This window comes from Mustelus asterias, chromosome 3 (genome assembly GCF_964213995.1).
Source record: "Mustelus asterias chromosome 3, sMusAst1.hap1.1, whole genome shotgun sequence".
NCBI classification, from domain to species: domain Eukaryota; kingdom Metazoa; phylum Chordata; class Chondrichthyes; order Carcharhiniformes; family Triakidae; genus Mustelus; species Mustelus asterias.
This window is the reverse complement of record NC_135803.1, coordinates 10,568,857-10,587,240: the sequence shown is the minus strand read 5'-3', so window position 1 is coordinate 10,587,240 and position 18,384 is coordinate 10,568,857. Positions and strand designations below refer to the sequence as shown.

At 45.1% G+C, this 18,384-nt stretch overlaps 1 protein-coding gene across 3 annotated transcripts in view; it reads left to right on the top strand.

Annotated features, from left to right (window-relative positions):
• The window catches only part of LOC144486727 (neprilysin-like), a 215,739-nt gene that overhangs the window by 107,372 nt on the left and 89,983 nt on the right, over positions 1 to 18,384 (top strand). For all 3 annotated transcript variants that reach the window (XR_013496332.1, XM_078204768.1, XM_078204757.1), the window contains one exon: positions 2,080 to 2,145. Coding sequence is in view for 2 of the 3 variants with exons in the window: in XM_078204768.1 (XP_078060894.1) it covers positions 2,080 to 2,145 (66 nt within the window). In the remaining variant the exon portion in view is untranslated. The remainder of the gene's footprint in view (positions 1 to 2,079; positions 2,146 to 18,384) is intronic.

Here is an 18,384-nt window from a genome sequence, read left to right as displayed (position 1 = left end):
TTCACTTATTTACAGAATGCAGCATTGCAAATGTCTGCCCCTCACCAACTAACCCAGTGTCCCAGTAATCCCTCCTTATGCTTTTTTAATTAAACAAATTATCAATAAATTAAATGAGGGGGGTGACAGCCCCTGATGAGGCACTGTAACTAAAACAGAATGCCAAAGGAAATTTAACTAACTGAACCAAAATGTCATTACTGGGGTGATGATGCACCCCAAGCCCCCTGGTGCCCACCAGTCATGAAAGGCCTTGACATGCCAGTGGACACGATCTGCAAGGCTACCCAGCCATGAATGTCACCACAGTAAAGGGGCAGGTAGTTGGGTCAGCCGACCGCTAAATTGCCCACTGCCTGAAACGGTTAATAGCTACCTTGGCCAGGCTGAGGGGCTTGGGGGTTGTTTTAGCTCAGTTGGCTGGACTGCTGGTTAGTGATGCAGCAGAACACCAACAGTGCAGGTTCAATTCCCCTACCGGTTGAGCTTGACCATGAAGGCCCTGCCTTCTCAGTCTTGCCACACATCTGAAGTGTGGTGATCCTCAGGTTAAATCACCACCAGTCAGCTCTCCCCCTCTCAAAGGATAGAGCAGTCTATGGTCATCTGGGACTATGGAGACTTTACTAGGAGACCAAAGTGAGCAATGGGATCGGCAGTATATCTATTTAATAAATAAGATTTAATCATCCAATACGGCTCAGTGGTTAGCACTGCTGCCTCACAGCAGCAGGGTCTCAGGTTCAATTCAGGTCACTGTATGTGTGGAGTCTGCACATTCTCCCTGTGTCTGCGTGGGTTTCCTCCGGATGCACCAGTTTCCTCCACAGTCCAAAGATGTGCAGGTTAGATGGATTTTTAAAATTTTTTTTATTTATTAGTCACAAGTAAGGCTTTCTGCAATGAAATTACTGTGAAATTCTCTTAGTCGCCACAGTCCGGTGCCTGTTCGGGTCAATGCACCAAATCAGCACGTCTTTCAGAATGAGGGAGGAAACCGGAGCACCCGGAGGAAACCCACACAGACACGGGGAGAACGTGCAGACTCCACACAGACAGTGACCCGAGCCGGGAATTGTACCCGGGTCCCTGGTACTGTGAAGCAGCAGTGCTAACCACTGTGCCACCGTGTGGATTGGCCATGCACAATTGCCGCTCATGTCAGGGGATTAGCAGGGTAAATACGTGGGGTTACGGGAGCAGGGCCTGTGTGGGATTGTGGTCGGTACCAATTCGATGGCCTGAATGGCCTCCTTCTGTACTGCAGGGATTGTATGATTGAGGTAAAAGAGAGAAAAGAAAAATAAGAAACAATGCCCAACATTTTAAATTTGCTATTCTAAAATCTCCAGCGGCAACTTATTGCCTTGCAGTTTAAATTGTTTAATTTTTGAGGCAGAGAGATTGAATGGCATTTCATTGATAATTAGTAAATGAGTAAAATGACACTTGCACTGCTGATTGCTAGACATAACTTCCTGCAGCGAGTTTAACTGACAATGAATGTGAAAATGCAAGAAGTTCAGAAATATAATGATGAGGCCCAGGATGAAATGCCATTTGTCTGAATTAAATTCAGCAAGGGGGCAGCACGGTGGCACAGTGGTTAGCACTGCTGCCTCACAGCGCCAGGGAGCCAGGTTCAATTCCCGGCTCGGGTGACTGCCTGTTTGCACGTTCTCCCCGTGCCTGCATGGGTTTCCTCCGGGTGCTCCGGTTTCCTCCCACAGTCCAAAGATGTGTGGGTTAAGTGGATTGGCCATGCTAAATTGCCCCTTAGTGTCAGGGGGATTAGCAGGGTAGATGTGTGGGGTTATGGGAATAGGGCCTGGGTGGGATTGTTGCTGGTACAGACTCGATGGACCGAATGGCCTCCCTCTGTACTGTAGGGATTCTATGAAATGTAAGTTGACCAGCAAGTACTGGAGATTCACAGATCACCGCATACCCACTGGCCAATTCACAGATTGCTAACAGCACAGAATGCTAACACAACATGAACAGTAAAGTCAAGATGAGAGAAAAAATGTTGGACTTGACATAACATTAAACATAATGTAACGTTTGGTAAATTGACAGATTGACCAGCCCAACCTTGGCTTACCATCCCGTGATTACTATGAATGCACCGGTGCTTATAAGGAGGTATGTAACATTCTTATTATATTTCAAGTAGTTTTTAATCTTGTATAAGGACAATAAAGTTAGTCTAACGTTAAATTAGGGAGGTTTTCGATTGAATAATTAAGGAAAAACTGGTTCCATTGAGAATGTCGCAGATTTAGGATGACTGAAAGAAAATCTGGGAGGGACAGATGAAGAGAATTTATTTCATGTTGTTGTGAACTGGAAGGCAATGCCTGGAGAGCTGGTGGGAGTAGTTATGGAGGTAATTTTCCAAAAAGAGTTAGATAAAAACAAAAACATTGAGTGGGAAAAGGATGGGAAAAAGGCAGGAGAAGGGGTTGAGAAACTTATCAGCCATGTTTGAATGGCAGAGCAGACTTGATGGGCCGAATGATCTAATTCTGCTCCTATATCTTATGATCTTATAAATTTCCATTCCTTCCCCCCCCCCCCCCCCTCCCCCCCCGCCCCGAAGCGTGTTCTGTAGTGGCGGAGACAGCCCGCCATTGGTCAGCAGTAGGATCTTACAGTCCCGTCACAGTTAACCGGTTTCCCGTTGTTTGCACCCTGTGCTGCTGGGGAGTCGCTGTCGACGGGACAGGAAGATCCCGCTGGTGGGAACAGCACGACAATCTCACCCATTGTGGCGCTATGGGGATGGTGAAGGAAATTGGGATGAATTGGGAAGTTCCTTCAAAGAGCTAGCAGAAGCTCAATGGGCTGAAACGCCTTCATCTGTGAGGCATAAGTCCTGGATACCGCTATACAGCACACTGGTAATACATTAACCAATGTCCCAAATGGTAATCGTGATGTGGAGATGCTGGCATTGGACTGGGGTGGGCACAGTAAGAAGTCTCACAACACCAGGTTAAAGTCCAACAGGTTTATTTGGTAACACGAGCTTTTGGAGCGCTGCCCCTTCATCAGGTGACTCACCGAAAGCTTGTGCTACCAAATAAACTTGTTGGACTTTAACCTGGTGTTGTGAGACTTTTTACTGTGCCAAATGGTAATCTCATTGCATTGTTCATACTGAGACTGTAATTATAAATATTATTATTGAGAGTCTCAGTGAGAGGCCAGGGCTTCAGGTGCACCAATGTTCAAAAGATTCACTAATCAGTTCTGCACTAAAAAAAAGTTAATCAAAAGCATGATGATGCCGTTTTTGGCTTTGAAAATCCTGTAGACTATGGGAGGAAGGAAAGTCACAGAAAGCATTCCGTCGTTTTGAATGGAATGAATGAAGGTTGCTAGATGAGTTTGGATTTTGAACCAATGAAACGCCACATGTCTGTGTCTCTGAAGTCCATCAAACAGGTGACTGAAAACATGTATGTTTGACGGATCAATGTTGGCCAGGGTGACTGGGACTTTTCTTCAAATAATACTGTTGCAGTGAAAGATTGTAACCGTTCAAGTCTGTAAGTTGCAGTCGCAGGGACATTTTAGTCACAAACATGCTTGGGAGACACAACCTGCTCATACAGTCTGATATAAAAGCGACATAGCTGCAGAAATCTCACCAAGGATTATTTTTCCGTCATCAATTCTTGGTAGTTGTAATGACTTCAATCAGGCCATTAAAGTTGGCCTATTGGAATATGAACTCCCTGATTAAGGAGTCAATTGATGGGCCAATCAGGGAGTCTTTTCCATGTATTTAGCCGGGACTGTCAGTTCCTCTGAATGTAGACTGCTGACTGATAGCACTCGGTGTACTGCTGTTGGAATTGTAAATAAAGGGAACTAGGTGAAGGGATTTCTGCCTCTGAAGACCTATTACAGTGGCCGAGTGCTACACCATTCAGATAAAACCCGAGTCTCCCGACTGCCGGCCTGAGTGGAGCCAGTGGGCTTTCAACCCCCAGCTGCCCCTTCTCTATTGGGCAAGCCTCTACTCGACATCTAGTTGAGCTCGTGCTCAACGAGGCCCATGGGGAGATCTATTGTCCATCCCCGTTGGCATTATAACAATAACATACTCATATCTTTTGGCTATCACCTTTACACTATAAAATTCTAATTAGCAGAATTATATAGGTTGCAGCCTTAGCGTTTATCTAACTGAAGGCTGGTGTCTGTGCTTCTCATGACATTTTTGCTTGCCCGCTCAGTGGAGACCAGTCTCTGTCACAGGTGGGACAGATGTGGGTGGAGGAGTGGGTGGGTGGGGTGCCCGGGTGGGTAGGGTGCCTGGGTGGGTGGGGTGCCCGGGTTGCCAGGCTCTCTTTCCACTGTCAACGCTGGGCTTCAGTTTGCTATCGGCGGTGAAACCCGAAGTGTTCAACTCCTTTCCGGATGCTTTTCCTCCACTTCGGGCAGTCTTGGGACAGGGATTCCCAGATGTCAATGGGGACTTTGCACTTTTTCAAGGAGACTTTGAGTGTTCTTAAAATGGTTCCTCTGCCCTCCTGGAGCTCACTTACTGTGTCAAAGCTCCGAGTAGCGTGCTTGTTTGGGGAATCCCGTGTCAGGCGGGTGGACATTGTGACCCACCCAGTGGAGCTGATCAAGTGTGGTCAACGCTTCGATGCTGGAGATGTCGGCCTGAGTGAGAACATTGGTGCGTCTGTCCTGCCAATGGATTTGCAGGATCTTGCTGAGGCAGTGCTGGTGGGACTTCTCCAGGGTTTTGAGGGCCTGCTGCACACAGTCCACATCGCTGAGCCATACAGGAGGATGAGTGTCATTACTGTTCTGTGGACCATGAGCTTGGTGCTGGGTTTGAGGTCCCTGTCTTCAAACAGTTTCTTCCTCAGGTGACTGAAGGTTACACTTGCACACTGCAGGCAGTGCTGAACCTTGCCACTGATGGCTGCCCTTGTTGGCAGTAGGCTCCCAAGATGTGGAAAGTGCTCCAAGTTGTCACGACCTTGTTGTGGATTTTGATAAGTGGGAGGCAGTGCTGCGTGGTGGGGGCAGGTTGGTAGTGATTCTTTGTCTTACAGATATTTAGTGTAAGGCCCATGTTGTCGTACGCCTCAGTGAAGATGTTGATGGTGGCTTGGAGCTCTGTCTCCCCAGTGTGCACAGATGCAAGCACCGTCTGCATACTGCAGTTCAATAACAGAGGTTGGGATGACCTGGATCTGGTCTGCAGGAGGTGGAGGTTGAATAGATTCACATTTGTTCTGCAGTTTATCTCCATTGCAATGGGGAACTTGCTGAGGATGAGATGGGACATTGCAGAAAGGAAGATTGAGAAGAACGTCAATGTGATGACACAGCCTTGCTTGACCCCAGTCTAAAAGAGAATTGGGTCTGCGGTGAATCTGTTGTAAGAAGTTTAACAACACCAGGTTAAAGTCCAACAGGTTTATTTGGTAGCAAAAGCCACACAAGCTTTCGAGGCTCTGAGCCCCTTCTTCAGGTGAGTGGGAATTCTGTTCACAAACAGAACTTATAAGACACAGACTCAATTTACATGAATAATGGTTGAAATTCCAACCATTATTCATGTAAATTGAGTCTGTGTCTTATAAGTTCTGTTTGTGAACAGAATTCCCACTCACCTGAAGAAGGGGCTCAGAGCCTCGAAAGCTTGTGTGGCTTTTGCTACCAAATAAACCTGTTGGACTTTAACCTGGTGTTGTTAAACTTCTTACTGTGTTTACCCCAGTCCAACGCCGGCATCTCCACATCGTGAATCTGTTGATCAGGATAACAGCTTCCATGTCATCATGGAGCAGACAGGAGGATGGTGACAAACTGTTGGCAGCCATTAAGGAGGAGAGTGCCAAAGGCCTTTGTAAGGTCAAAGTCGGCCAGGAGCACGGATTGGTGCTGTTCCCTCTATTTCTCCTGTAGTTGCCGCATGGTGAAGATCATGTCCATTGTGTTCCTGAGTGGGTGGAATCCACATAAGAACATAAGAACTGGGAGCAGCAGTAGGCCATCAGGCCCCTCAAGCCTCCTCCGCCATTTAATAAGATCATGGCTAATCTTTTTGTGGACTCAGCTCCACTTACCCACCCGCTTTCCATAACCCTTAATTCCTTTACTGTTCAAAGATGTATCTATCTTTGCCTTAAAAACATTCAATGAGGTAGCTTCAACTGCTTCACTGGGCAGGGAATTCCACAGATTCACAACCCTTTGGGCGAAGAAATTCCTCCTCAACTCAGTCCTAAATCTTCTCCCCCTTATTTTCAGGCCATGCCCCCAAGTTCTAGTTTCACCTGCCAGTGGAAACAACCTCCCTGCTTCTATCTTATCTATTCCCTTCATAATCTTATATGTTTCTATAAGATCTCCCCTCATTCTTCTAAATTCCAATGAGTACAGCCCCAGTGTACTCAGTCGCTCCTCATAAGCCAATGCTCTCAACTCTAGAATCAACCTGGTGAATCGGCTCTGCACCTCCTCCAGTGCCAGTATATCCTTTCTCAAGTAAGGAGACAAAAACTGTACACAGTACTCCAGGTGTGGCCTCACCAGCACCTTATACAGCTGCAACATAATCTCGCTGTTTTTAAACTCCATCCCTCTAGCAGCGAAAGACAAAATTCCATTTGCCTTCTTAATTACCTGCTGCACCTGCAAACCAACTTTTTGTGATTCATGCACAAGGTCCCTCTGCACAGCAGCATGCTGCAATTTTTTACCATTTAAATAATAGTCCATTTTGCTGTTATTCCTACCAAAATGGATGACCTCACATTTACCAACATTGTACTCCATCTGCCAGACTCTCGCCCACTCACTTAGACTATCTATATCCCTTTGCAGACTTTCAGCGTCCTCTGCACACTTTGCTCTGCCACTCATCTTAGTGTCATCCGCGAATTTTGACACACTACACTTGCTCCCCAACTCCAAATCATCTATGTAAATCGTAAACAATTGCGGTCCCAACACTGATCCCTGAGGCACACCACTAGTCACTGATCGCCTAGGATTCTGGGAGGAGCTCTTCAGCCACAGGGAGAAGGTGATGAAGACGAATGTTCCATGCACCTGATCTTCTTGTTCTTCCAGGTGGTCGAGGTCACAGATTTGGGAGATGGTTTCTGAGAAATCTTGGCAAATTGCCGCAATGCTTTTTGTGAGTGGTACACGTTGCAGCTGTGGCGTATCGGTGGTGGAGAGTTTAAGGTGGTGGATGGAGAGGATCAAGTGACTCCATTGGCCCTCTTTATTTTAATATGTTTCCCTTAAAAAAAATATTATTGAGAATGATTTGTTCAGGAGGGTGAGAGAAATCAGTGCCTATCAAGATAACCTTCTTTTCCCAATCCGGTCACACATTATTAATATGCTTTGGTCATGGATATCACAGGTAGGTTACAGCTAGTTTTATAAACCTATATGATCAGCACAAAATAGTCTGAACTGATGATGTGATGTGAACCTGGACCCGGGAGTTGCTGACAACACGATGTATCTCTCACAGCTTGGATATCATGTGAATAAGGACAATCCTGTAATGCACTACCAAGGAGTCTCTAATTCCAAAGTTATTCCCAGTTTGATCATTCTTCAGACTCCAGTGGTAACATGAAAAACTGGCTGAATCTTACACTGGGGGCAGGATCACCATCCCCAGTGTCAAGTTTCATGCATGGTGAGTTTTGCGTATTTTATATCTCGGCGCTACGCAGAGATGACACTAGTTTCGATGTGCAACAGTATTAATTCACAACGTTTTAAGGTCCATGCTTCAGGTCAGGCTTCTGGTACTTTCTGCAGCTTTTTTTTACTTTTCTCTGAGTCCACACCCGGACTTAACCAATCAAGCACAGTGAGCATCGATAGTCAACAGACTCACATAATCGAACACAGAACAATTGCACAGTACAGTGAGCCCACTTCTGCTTGGCCACAGCCATTTTACAGCCATTGGGCTGCTTACTGGCTCAAGGTCCTTTCCAATGGGAAATCTTGCCTTCAACACCAAGCCCTCCTACCCTAGCAGCATCATCAGGAGCTGTGCCTCCTGCTGGGACAGCAGGCAGTCCAGAAGAGGAGATGCCCATTGAGCCTGGACTTAAAGGGAGGGGTCTTGTGGGGATCGTGATGGTATGCCTTGGTGAAATAAGTTTATTTATTTGTGTCACAAGTAGATTTACATGAATACTGCAATGAAGAGATAGGTGGGGGGTGGGGGGGGAGGGGGTAGCTGGCATTTCTGGGGGTGGAGGGGAAAACCTATAGTGGAGGATTACCTGGGGATGGGGGGACGGGGGGTGGGGAGGTTGGTCTTCTAATGGATACAGGGAAAGCAAAACAGAGGCACCTCCCCAAGCTTTGCCCGTTGGTTGTCTGTCACCTTTCAGCTGGCTTGCTGGGCAATTGGCGCCCGCCTCTCCCACTATGAATAAAATTCCAGCAGCAGGGGAAATAGGTCCTTACATGGCCAGAAATTAGTCATAGAATCCCTACAGTGCAGAAAGCCGCAATTTGAACTATCGGGTCTGCTCCGACTCTCTGACAGAGCATTTTACCCAGACCCTATCTGCATAACCCTGCATATTTACCCCACTAATCCCCCTATCCTACACATCTTGGGACACTAAGGGACAATTTAGCATGGCCAATCCACCTAACCTGCACATCGTTGGACTGTGGAAGGAAACCGGAGCACACGGAGGAAACCCATGTGGACAGGGGGGGAATGTGCAAACTCTGCACAGTCACCCAAGACCAGAATTGAACCCTGGTGCTGTGAGGCAGCAGTGCGAACGAATGTGCCACCGTGCCACTTAATGGCCTCAATTAGCCCATGGTTGAGCTGCCCAGCTAATGCCTCCCATGCTGCTGGTAATATAATGAGGATGGGCAGGGATGGTAGGCAATGGCCACAGCACCAGTCTCATGATGCCCAGTTTTAACCTCTTTCCCACCCTGTAACCTGCCTACTCTGACACCCCTAGTGGGGGAGCTGTAAGAATCCGGCCAACGTTTCTTGTGTTTAATCTCTTCAATGCTACCTTCTGATGCAAGCTGATGTTAAATTTGGAACCTGTTTCAATAAACGACACTGGCTGATCGAATGGAGCTCTGTTCCTCAATAAGTCAATGGGTTTTGTTGATCACAGGCTTTTGAATCAGTTCAAATGAATGCAATTACTGTGAATCATTTGTTGTTTCTGTCGATGTTGTGATGTTTGAGCTTTTAAGTCAGGAAGGTTGTAAGGTGTAAATGTGGCAAATATTGCAGATTGCTTTGGTTTATTTGATTCATTTATGGGGCATGGGCATCGCTGGCTAGCATTTATAGGCCAGCATTTATTGCCCATCTCTAGTTGCCCTTGAGAAGGTGGTGGTGAGCTGCCTTCTTGAATCGCTGCAGTCCACATGCTGTTGGTTGACCCACAATGCTGTTAGGGAGGGAATTCCAGGATTTTAACCCAGTGACTGCGAAGGAACGGCTGATATATTTCCAAGTCAGCATGGTGTGTGGCTTGGAGGGGAACTTGCAGGTGGTGGTGTTCCCATGTATCTGCTGCCCTTGTCCTTCTAGATGGAAGTGGTCGTGGGTTTGGAAGGTGCTGTCTAAGGATCTTTGGTGAATTGCTGCAGTGCATCTTGTAGATGGTACACACTGCTGCTACTGAGCATCGGTGGTGGAGGGAGTGGATGTTTGTAGATGTGGCGCCAATCAAGCGGGCTGCTTTGACCTGGATGGTGTCAAGTTTCTTGAGTGTTGTTGGAGCTGCACCCACCCAGGAAAGTGGGGAGTATTCCATCACAGTTCTGACTTTTGCCTTGTAGATGGTGGACAGGGTTTGGGGAGTCAGGAGTTGAGTTACTCACCGCAGTATTCCTAGCCTCTGACCTGCTTTTGTAGCCACCGTGTTTATGTGATGAGTCCAGTTGAGTTTCTGGTCAATGGTTACCCCAAGGATGTTGACAGAAGGAGATTCAGTGATGGTTACACCATTGAATGTCATGGGGTGGTGGATCGAGTGTCTCTTATTGGTGATGGTCATTGCCTGGCATTTGTGAGGCGCGAATGTTACTTGCCACTTGTCAGCCCAAGCCTGGATATTGTCCAGATCTTGTTGCATTTGAACGTGGACTGCTTCGATATCTGAGGAGTCGCAAATATTATGATTACTGGAAAAATATTAACTTACGAATACCACAGTGTTTGTTCAGAACATAACCCAAGATAATTGAAGCCAATTAGCATCTCTTGAGATGCTGAGAAGTTTATTTATTTAGCAATCTCTGACTTTGTGAAATGGCAATGATTTCATCCAGATTACATAACTTTTGAAACATTTGCAAATTATGTCCTTATGAGCACAATAGTACTTCTCCAGTTGTTGAACCGTTGTTGAAACACGTACAAACTATTTGAAAATAACCTTTTACGCAGCATGTAATACTCGGCTAACGTTCAAATCTCGTTTTTGAGGAGGATTACTTTTTTGTTTTCGAACACTGGGTGGGAAGGTAGTGAGGTGGGCAGCTATGTCAAGACGACACTTAAGCACTGGCCGGCTTGATCATGTCTTCTGAAATATTGCCTCTTTGCTCCTTTTGTGGCCCTGAATTCCTTGTTGAGGTACCTTCTCACAGCGACTGGCAGTCCTCCAGCATCTCAATCATGTGGAAATCTTCGTCTATGGGTCCTGAGAGAGTTGCATACAATTTCCAGCACAGGATATTCAATCCGACTGCTTTGTGCCAGTGTTTATGCTCCACATGGGCCTCCTCCCATTTAATTTCATCCTCTCCTATCAACATATATTTCTCTATCAGTATTGCTTGATCAGTTAATTTCATTGTTCCTTTTTGCTTTTCTAACCTTTTCTTATTTACCATAGAAAGAAACCATAGAAACCCTACAGTGCAGAAAGAGGCCATTTGGCCCATCGAGTCTGCACCGACCACAATCCCACCCAGGCCCTAACCCCATATCCCTACATATTTACCCGCTAATCCCTCTAACCTACGCATCTGAGGACACTAAGGGGCAATTTTTTAGCATGGCCAATCAACCTAACCCGCACATCTTCGGACTGTGGGAGGAAACCGGAGCACCCGGAGGAAACCCATGCAGACACGAGGAGAACGTGCAAACTCCACACAGACAGTGACCAAGCCGGGAATCGAACCCAGGTCCCTGGAGCTGTGAAGCAGCAGTGCTAACCACTGTGCTACCGTGCCGCCCTTTCTTTCCTAATCTCTTTGTATCCCTGTTTATCACCCTCTCATTTATCATCTCTGCATTCAGTGTATACCTTTTTATTAGTAGTCTTACCCTCATCCCTTTATTTATCCACAGTGTCTTATTTTTGGCCAGTTTGTTTGTTAATGAATATGGATATCTCTTAAACTGTGTTGATCCCCTTTACAAATATTTCCCACTGCTCCTCCATCTTTTTCGTACGCCAATATGTTTTCTTTATCTTCCCTGATTCCATTGTCATCCCTAGGGATGGATTGCTGGGATTGGTTAATGTAGGATCATGTGGTCAAACGGGCTACCAAAGATGATGGTTGCAAAGTATGATGGGATAGGATGGTCAAGTGTCTGTAAAAACTGAGACAAAGAAGCTGCAGCCCTAAATGACTGTTGGACTGAGACAAGTGGGTCGCAGCCTCAGACATCAGGAATACACAGGAAATAGACCATCCCACAGACAATGGGCACTCTCTGGTCAAACACACTTGTTTACCGGACAAAGGGACGCCTTAACCCCTTATTTGGGAGGGAGGTATGTGACCTACCTGCCTCCAGCACCCACAGGCATGGCTGCTTGGTGCACACCCCAAAATCGGTGTGGCAGCACCCGATTGGACTCCATCGATCAGGGTGATCGAACTCTGATCTATTGACTGGTAATGATTGAGGGGCGGGCCCTAAAGGGCGCAAAATAATCCAAGCAACACACTATCAGCAGCGGTGACTCTGGAGACCAACCACCGTGAAGGATGACCCTGGACCATCCAGGGGAGAAGAAGGAAGAACAGACCAGACCCAGAAGAAGAGGATCAGACCAGACCAAAGACCAGACCATACCGAGGTGACGACAGAGACCAACACGTGGATACAGGCCAATATCTGTACTTGTCAGCCACTCAAAGTTAAGTCAAAGTCCAACGTGCATTTGAATCTTGATTGTTCTGTAAAAGCAACTACCATAGCTAATATTAATTGTGTAAATAAATAAACATTATTTTATTAATAAGAAGTCAACTCGCTGTTCTTTGTCCACCGTATAAAGTTTAAAAACATAAACCTGTGTGGCAAGACACAACAATCACTTACGGGGCTCATTGAATCACAAGGCAGTGTTTATATCCAGTGGCTGGAATTCTGCGCCCGCGCTGCCAGCGAGAACGGAGAATTTGGCGCTCAGCCAAACCTTCATTCATTGCAGCGGGACCAGAGAATCCCAGCCATGGGCAAGATTGGAGAATTCCGGCCACTGTCAGGTAGCTGTTTATCAACATTATCATGCATCACTCTGTGCTGGAGACCAGTGGGGGGATAAATATACCATTTATACATGTTCCATTATCTGATATTTTAATGCCTGTGCTAATAGTTAAAATTTAAAAAAATACATTTGTTAAATAGCAAACCAGAAAGCATATCAAGGCTTTAAGATACCATTTGTGGCAATGTTGCCAATGATAATTTGTGGTCTTTTATGTTGCTCCTTTTTGACCCATTTAAGAGCCGCTCACAGGTTGTCTAAATACACTCTCCAGCTGTGCCTCTGAGCAAGTTCACAGAAGTTGTCCATCTTGTCCTTGAGCATGAACAGATGACCATTGACCAAGTTTGATTAAGGCAATCTTTTCCCACAGCAGAGTTCTTATCGTGAATGGTCACAAGTTTAAAATTAGGAGAATGAAGTGAGGTCAGGTGGAACTTCTTGACTCAAAGCTAATGAGAGTTTGGGTAATAAGTTACCAGCACATAAGAACATCAGACTTGCTCCACTGTTAAATAAGATCATGAATGGTTTCCTATCATGCCTACTTTCCTGACATATCCATAGGTTCCTTATTTCCCTTAGTCCGTGAGTGAAAAAACAATGTAAAGGATGACAATTCTTAAGGTACAACACTTCCCCAGCACAAGAGTAAAAGCAAAAAAATTGCGGATGCTGGAATCTGAAATAAAAACAGAAAATGCTGGAAAATCTCAGTAGAGAGCAAACCCTCAGTCCAAATCAATTATATATATGTTGTAAAGCATTAGGACCCTCCCACTGATCCTTGTGGCATACCACTTATCCTGCCAATTGCAAAACGACATTTCTGTGCCTATTCTCCATGCCAGTGTTACCCTCCACACCGTGAGTGCATTTTCTATGCTGACCCCAGTGTGTTTCGTGGCTGGAGGTGGCCCACCATTGGCTGGCAGTAGGATCTGCTGGTTCTGCTGGTATCAATGGGGCTCCCCATTGAATGCATCTGGGAAACCCACGGCGGGGGTGCCCCATCAACAGGAGCTGGAAGGTCCCACTGGTGAAACCGGCCGAAAAACTTTGGCCCATGAGTTTTAATTTTCTGCCATTGTCTTTGATGTGGCACTTTATCAAAAGCCTTCTGAAAATCTAAGTACAGTACATCCACCTGTTCCCCTTTATCCACAGCACCTGTTACCTCTTCGAAGAGCTCCAATAAATTAGATTTCTCTTTCACAAATATATGTTGACTTTGCCTGAATACCTTAAATATTTCTCAGTGCTATAATTGGCAGGATTTTACGACCTCGCTCGACCCAAGACTGTAAAATCCCACCTGAGGTCAATGGACATTTCCATTGTCCTCCCCTCGCCCGTTCGGATTCCGTTGTGGGCGGGACGGTAGAATTCCGGCGAATGTCTTTAATAATAGCTTTGAACATTTTCCTTCTGACAGATATTAAGCTAACTGGCCTTTGTTTCCCGCTCTAAGTCTCCCCCCCTTTTTCAATAAAGGAGCTATATTTGCTATTTTTCAATCTAATGGAACCTTCCCAGAATCCATGGAATTTTGGAAAATTAAAACCAATGCAGAAACTATCTCACGAGCCACTTCTTTTAAGATCCTGGGATGAAGTCCAGCAGGATCCAGGGGTTCGTAAGGCTGCAGTTGCAATAATTTACTCAGTATAATTTCCTTGTAATTTTCCTGAGTTCGTCCCTCCCTTCCAATTCCTGATTTACAGCCATTTCTGGGATGTTATTTGTATCCTCCATAGAGAAGACAGATGCAAAATACCCACACAATTCACCTGCCATCCCCTTACTTTCCATAATTAACTCCCCAGCCTCACCTACTATAGGACCAACAAATAGTTTATTAACTATTTTCTTTTTCAAGTACTAAAATGAACTCTTACCATCTATCTTTATGTTGCGAGCTAGCTTTCTCCCATACTCTGATTTTACCCTCCTGATTCATCCTTTAATCATCCTTTGCTGTTCTTTATATTCTGTCCAATCTTCTGACCTGTCACCCATCTTTGCACAATTATATGCTTTTACTCTAAATTTGTTACTATCTTTCACTTGTTCAGTTAACTACGAATGATGGGTCCTCCCCTAGGAATTTGTCTTTTGTGTTGGAATGCACCTGTTTTGTCAATCTTTTTCTCTTTACGTACCCATAGAAACCTTTACAGTCAGTATTTATTCCCTGCTAGCTTACTTTCATGTCCTAGTTTCCCCTTGTTAATCTATCCTTTGGTCCTCCTTCGCTGAATTTTAATCTTCTCCCAATCCTCAGGCCTATTGCTTTTTTGTAACAATTTGTACGTTTAGTCTTTGAATCTAAGTCTTGTTGAAGTTGTACAAGATATTGGTAAGTCCGCACTTGGAATACTGTGTACAGTTCTGGTCACCCTATTATAGAAAGGATATTATTAAACTAGAAAGAGTGCAGAAGAGATTTACTGGGAAGCTACCGGGACTTAATGATTTGAGTTATAAGGAGAGGCTGGATAGATTGGGACATTTTTCTCAGGAGCGTAGGAGGCTGAGGAGTGATCTTATATAGGTCTATAAAATAATGCGGGGCATAGATCAGCTAGATAGTCAATATCTTTTCCCAAAGATAGGAGAGTCTAAAACTAGAGGGCATAGGTTTAAGGTGAGAGGGGAGAGATACAAAAGGGTCCAGAGGGGCATTTTTTTCACACAGAGGCTGGTGAGTGTCTGGAACAAGCTGCCAGAGGTAGTAGTAGAGGCGGGTACAATTTTGTCTTTTAAAAAGCGTTTAGACAGTTACTTGGGTAAGATGGGTATAGAGGAATATGGGCCAAATGCGGGCAATTGGGACGAGCTTCAGGGTTTAAAAAAAAAGGCGGCATGGACAAGTGTGCCGAAGGGTCTGTTTCCATGCTGTAAACCTCTGTGACTCTATGTCTCTATGACTCTAATACTGTCTCTAATTTCCTTTGTAAACCATGGTTTGGCCACAGTTTCCCCCGGCTATTTTTTAGTGAGCTGCAAACCACATTAGATCCAAACTGCAACTAGTGAACTTGGATGAATGCCCCTTTGTATTGCCTCAACTAGTTTCAATCCACCCAGAGGTTTTGGTTTCCAAACCTCCTGTTCAGTTTTTGTTTCATCAGAAACAGAGCGACTCAGTTTCCTTCCAATGTTTCAATTTTCTTTTTCCATTTTAGTTTCTGTTTTCAATTCGGTCTGACATTAAGTTCCTCCACCTGCTATTTTAAAGTTCTATCTCTTCTAATCTGATCTTGTCAAGTGCAATAACCTCCAAGCTTGTTCATGTTGCATTGGTCTAATTTCCTACAATTAAATCTTTAATTCTTAAGACAAGTTATATTCTAAACCTAAAAGATATACTCTAAAACACATGAACCATAAGTAGATATTCGCAATAATTCCTTCCATGACCATAGAATATCAGAATGCACTTTACAGCCAATGGAGTATTATTGTAGTTAGAAGCAGACAATTTGTACACGGTAAGATCCAGCAGACAGCAATGTGATAATAGCCAGATAATCTGTTGTCATGATTTTCAGTGAGGAATAAGTATTGTTCAGGTCTCTGGTTCTTCTTCAGAAAGGGGCCATGGGATCTTTTATATCTACCTGTGAGGACAGACAAGAATATTGGTTTCACATCTTGTCTGAAGTATGGCACTTCTAGAAATGTAGGGTTCCTTCAGTGCAACATATCAGTCGATATGATGTCATTCAGTCTCTTGAGTAACAATTTTGAGGAAAATTGCTACCCCACCGAGATACCGCTAACTTTGCTGCCAGGAATTTCTTCAGCCAGAGAGTGGTAAATCTATGGAACTCTTTGCTGCAGAAGGCTGTGGAGACCAGGTCATTGAGTGTCTTTAAGACAGAGATAGATAGGTTCTTGATTAATAAGGGGATCAGGGGTTATGGGGAAAAGGCAGGAGAATGAGGATGAGAAAAAAAATCAGCCATGATTGAATGGCAGAGCAGACTCGATGGGCCGAGTGGCCTAATTTTGCTCCTATGTCTTATGGTCTTATGGTCTAATCTGAGACCATGGTGCACTCCTGATGCAGCACCTCCAGCGAGATTATTTAAATGTACAAATGGCAGGAGACCCATGGGGAAGGGGGAGTGGGTTAGCCATAACAGTCTGATTATTGCTATCAATGCTGCTAATAACTAGCCGTGTTTCCCTTTTATTGCTGAACTTAGCTGATAAGAATGCTTAGTAATTAGTTTTCCTGGCTTCACAAGTGTTCCAGCTGTTGGGCAGTTTAGAAGTGGCCATTAATTATTTGATTGTTGACAAGAAATGATGAACTGGAAGCTAGGCACTGTGCGTTGTTCCGACCAAGCTGGCCCAGAGTCTGATTGCACAGGTCCCTTGAACTCTCACGCACCATGCCCAGAGTATAAAACATTGCATGCGCACATGTGCTTCCCAAGACACTTATCTGGCTTTTAGCCAAGGCGGCTACCTTTCCTGATGCAGTCTTTCCGATACATTAGCCACATGTGGCTCATTGGGATTCCAGATGTGGCTAATTTGCCTGAAAAACAAATGAATAGCAGCTACAGTCACTGTTGGCCAGTGATCTCAATGCACATGATCACATGGCTTGTGCATGTGAACTTTAATCTTTCTGATTAAAATAGTAAGACAAAAAGCAGGCATTCTTTGATTGTTGTAAATGCTTTGCTTGATTTACCTCTAACCTGTGTGAAACATTTGGTACTAAATGATTGCAAGAGGCTAAAACAGCTGCATCTGCAGCTAGTTGGCAGCGTCCATTGGACAGCATTGTTCTGTGTTTGAGTTTGGTTTATATCAAATTAACTGAAAATAATGTATTTTTAGAATCACGAGCAGAGGTTGTGAGAATTGTGTGGAGTTTGTTTCCACACGGGATATTTACACCTGAATTAATCTCAGCCTGCTGACAAAGAAGCCTACATCTGCTGACTAACATGAAGTAACCTCATGGCATGTTAAGCCAGTTCTCTGCGGGCATATTCAGCAAGATGTGGCAAAGCGGTAACATCACTGGACTCGTAACCTAGCGGCCCAGACTAATGCTCTTGGGAGACAGCTTCAGATAGAGGAATTTAAATCCAATGAATTAAATATGGAATTGAAAGCTGTTCTCAGTCATGGTTGTCATGACTGATCACTATAAAAACCCATCTGGTTCACTGATGTCCTTTAGGGAAGGAAATCTGCCATCCTTATCTGGTCTGGTCAACATATGACTCCAGATCCACAGCAATGTGGTTGACTCTTAACTGCCTTCTGAAATGGTCTAATTAAGTGCACTTAGGGCTGGGCAACAAAATGCTGGTCTTGTCAGCGATACCCCCATCCCATGACAGAACAAATTAGTATTTCCTCACTGAAGTTAATGGTGAGAAGTGGAGAAACTCTGTGTGGATTCCCCCACCACACATCAAACCACCGCCTCCCCCCCTCCCCCGCCCCCAGCCTCACCACTCCCCTCCCAGCCTCACCACTCCCTGTGCCTATTTCACTATTTAATTAGATCGTGGCTAACATGTGTCACGATTCATCTCATCATCTTTTTTTCCCCTAACCTTGAATACACCCCCTATAAAAATTCACCTCAGTGACCACATAGATTCGGCAAGCAATCAACTTAGAAAGCACATCGAAGGCAGAAGGAGAAGTGAGAAGGAAGTGGTCTGGACTTCCAACACTTAGGGGCGAATTTTCCCGTTCCGGCCGCCATGGAAATCGCTGCAGGCAAGGGGCGGACCATGGAAAGGTCCACTGACCTCGGGCGGGGTTTTCAGGTTTCGGGGCGAGCGGGGCTGGAAAATCCTGCCCAGAGTGTTGACAA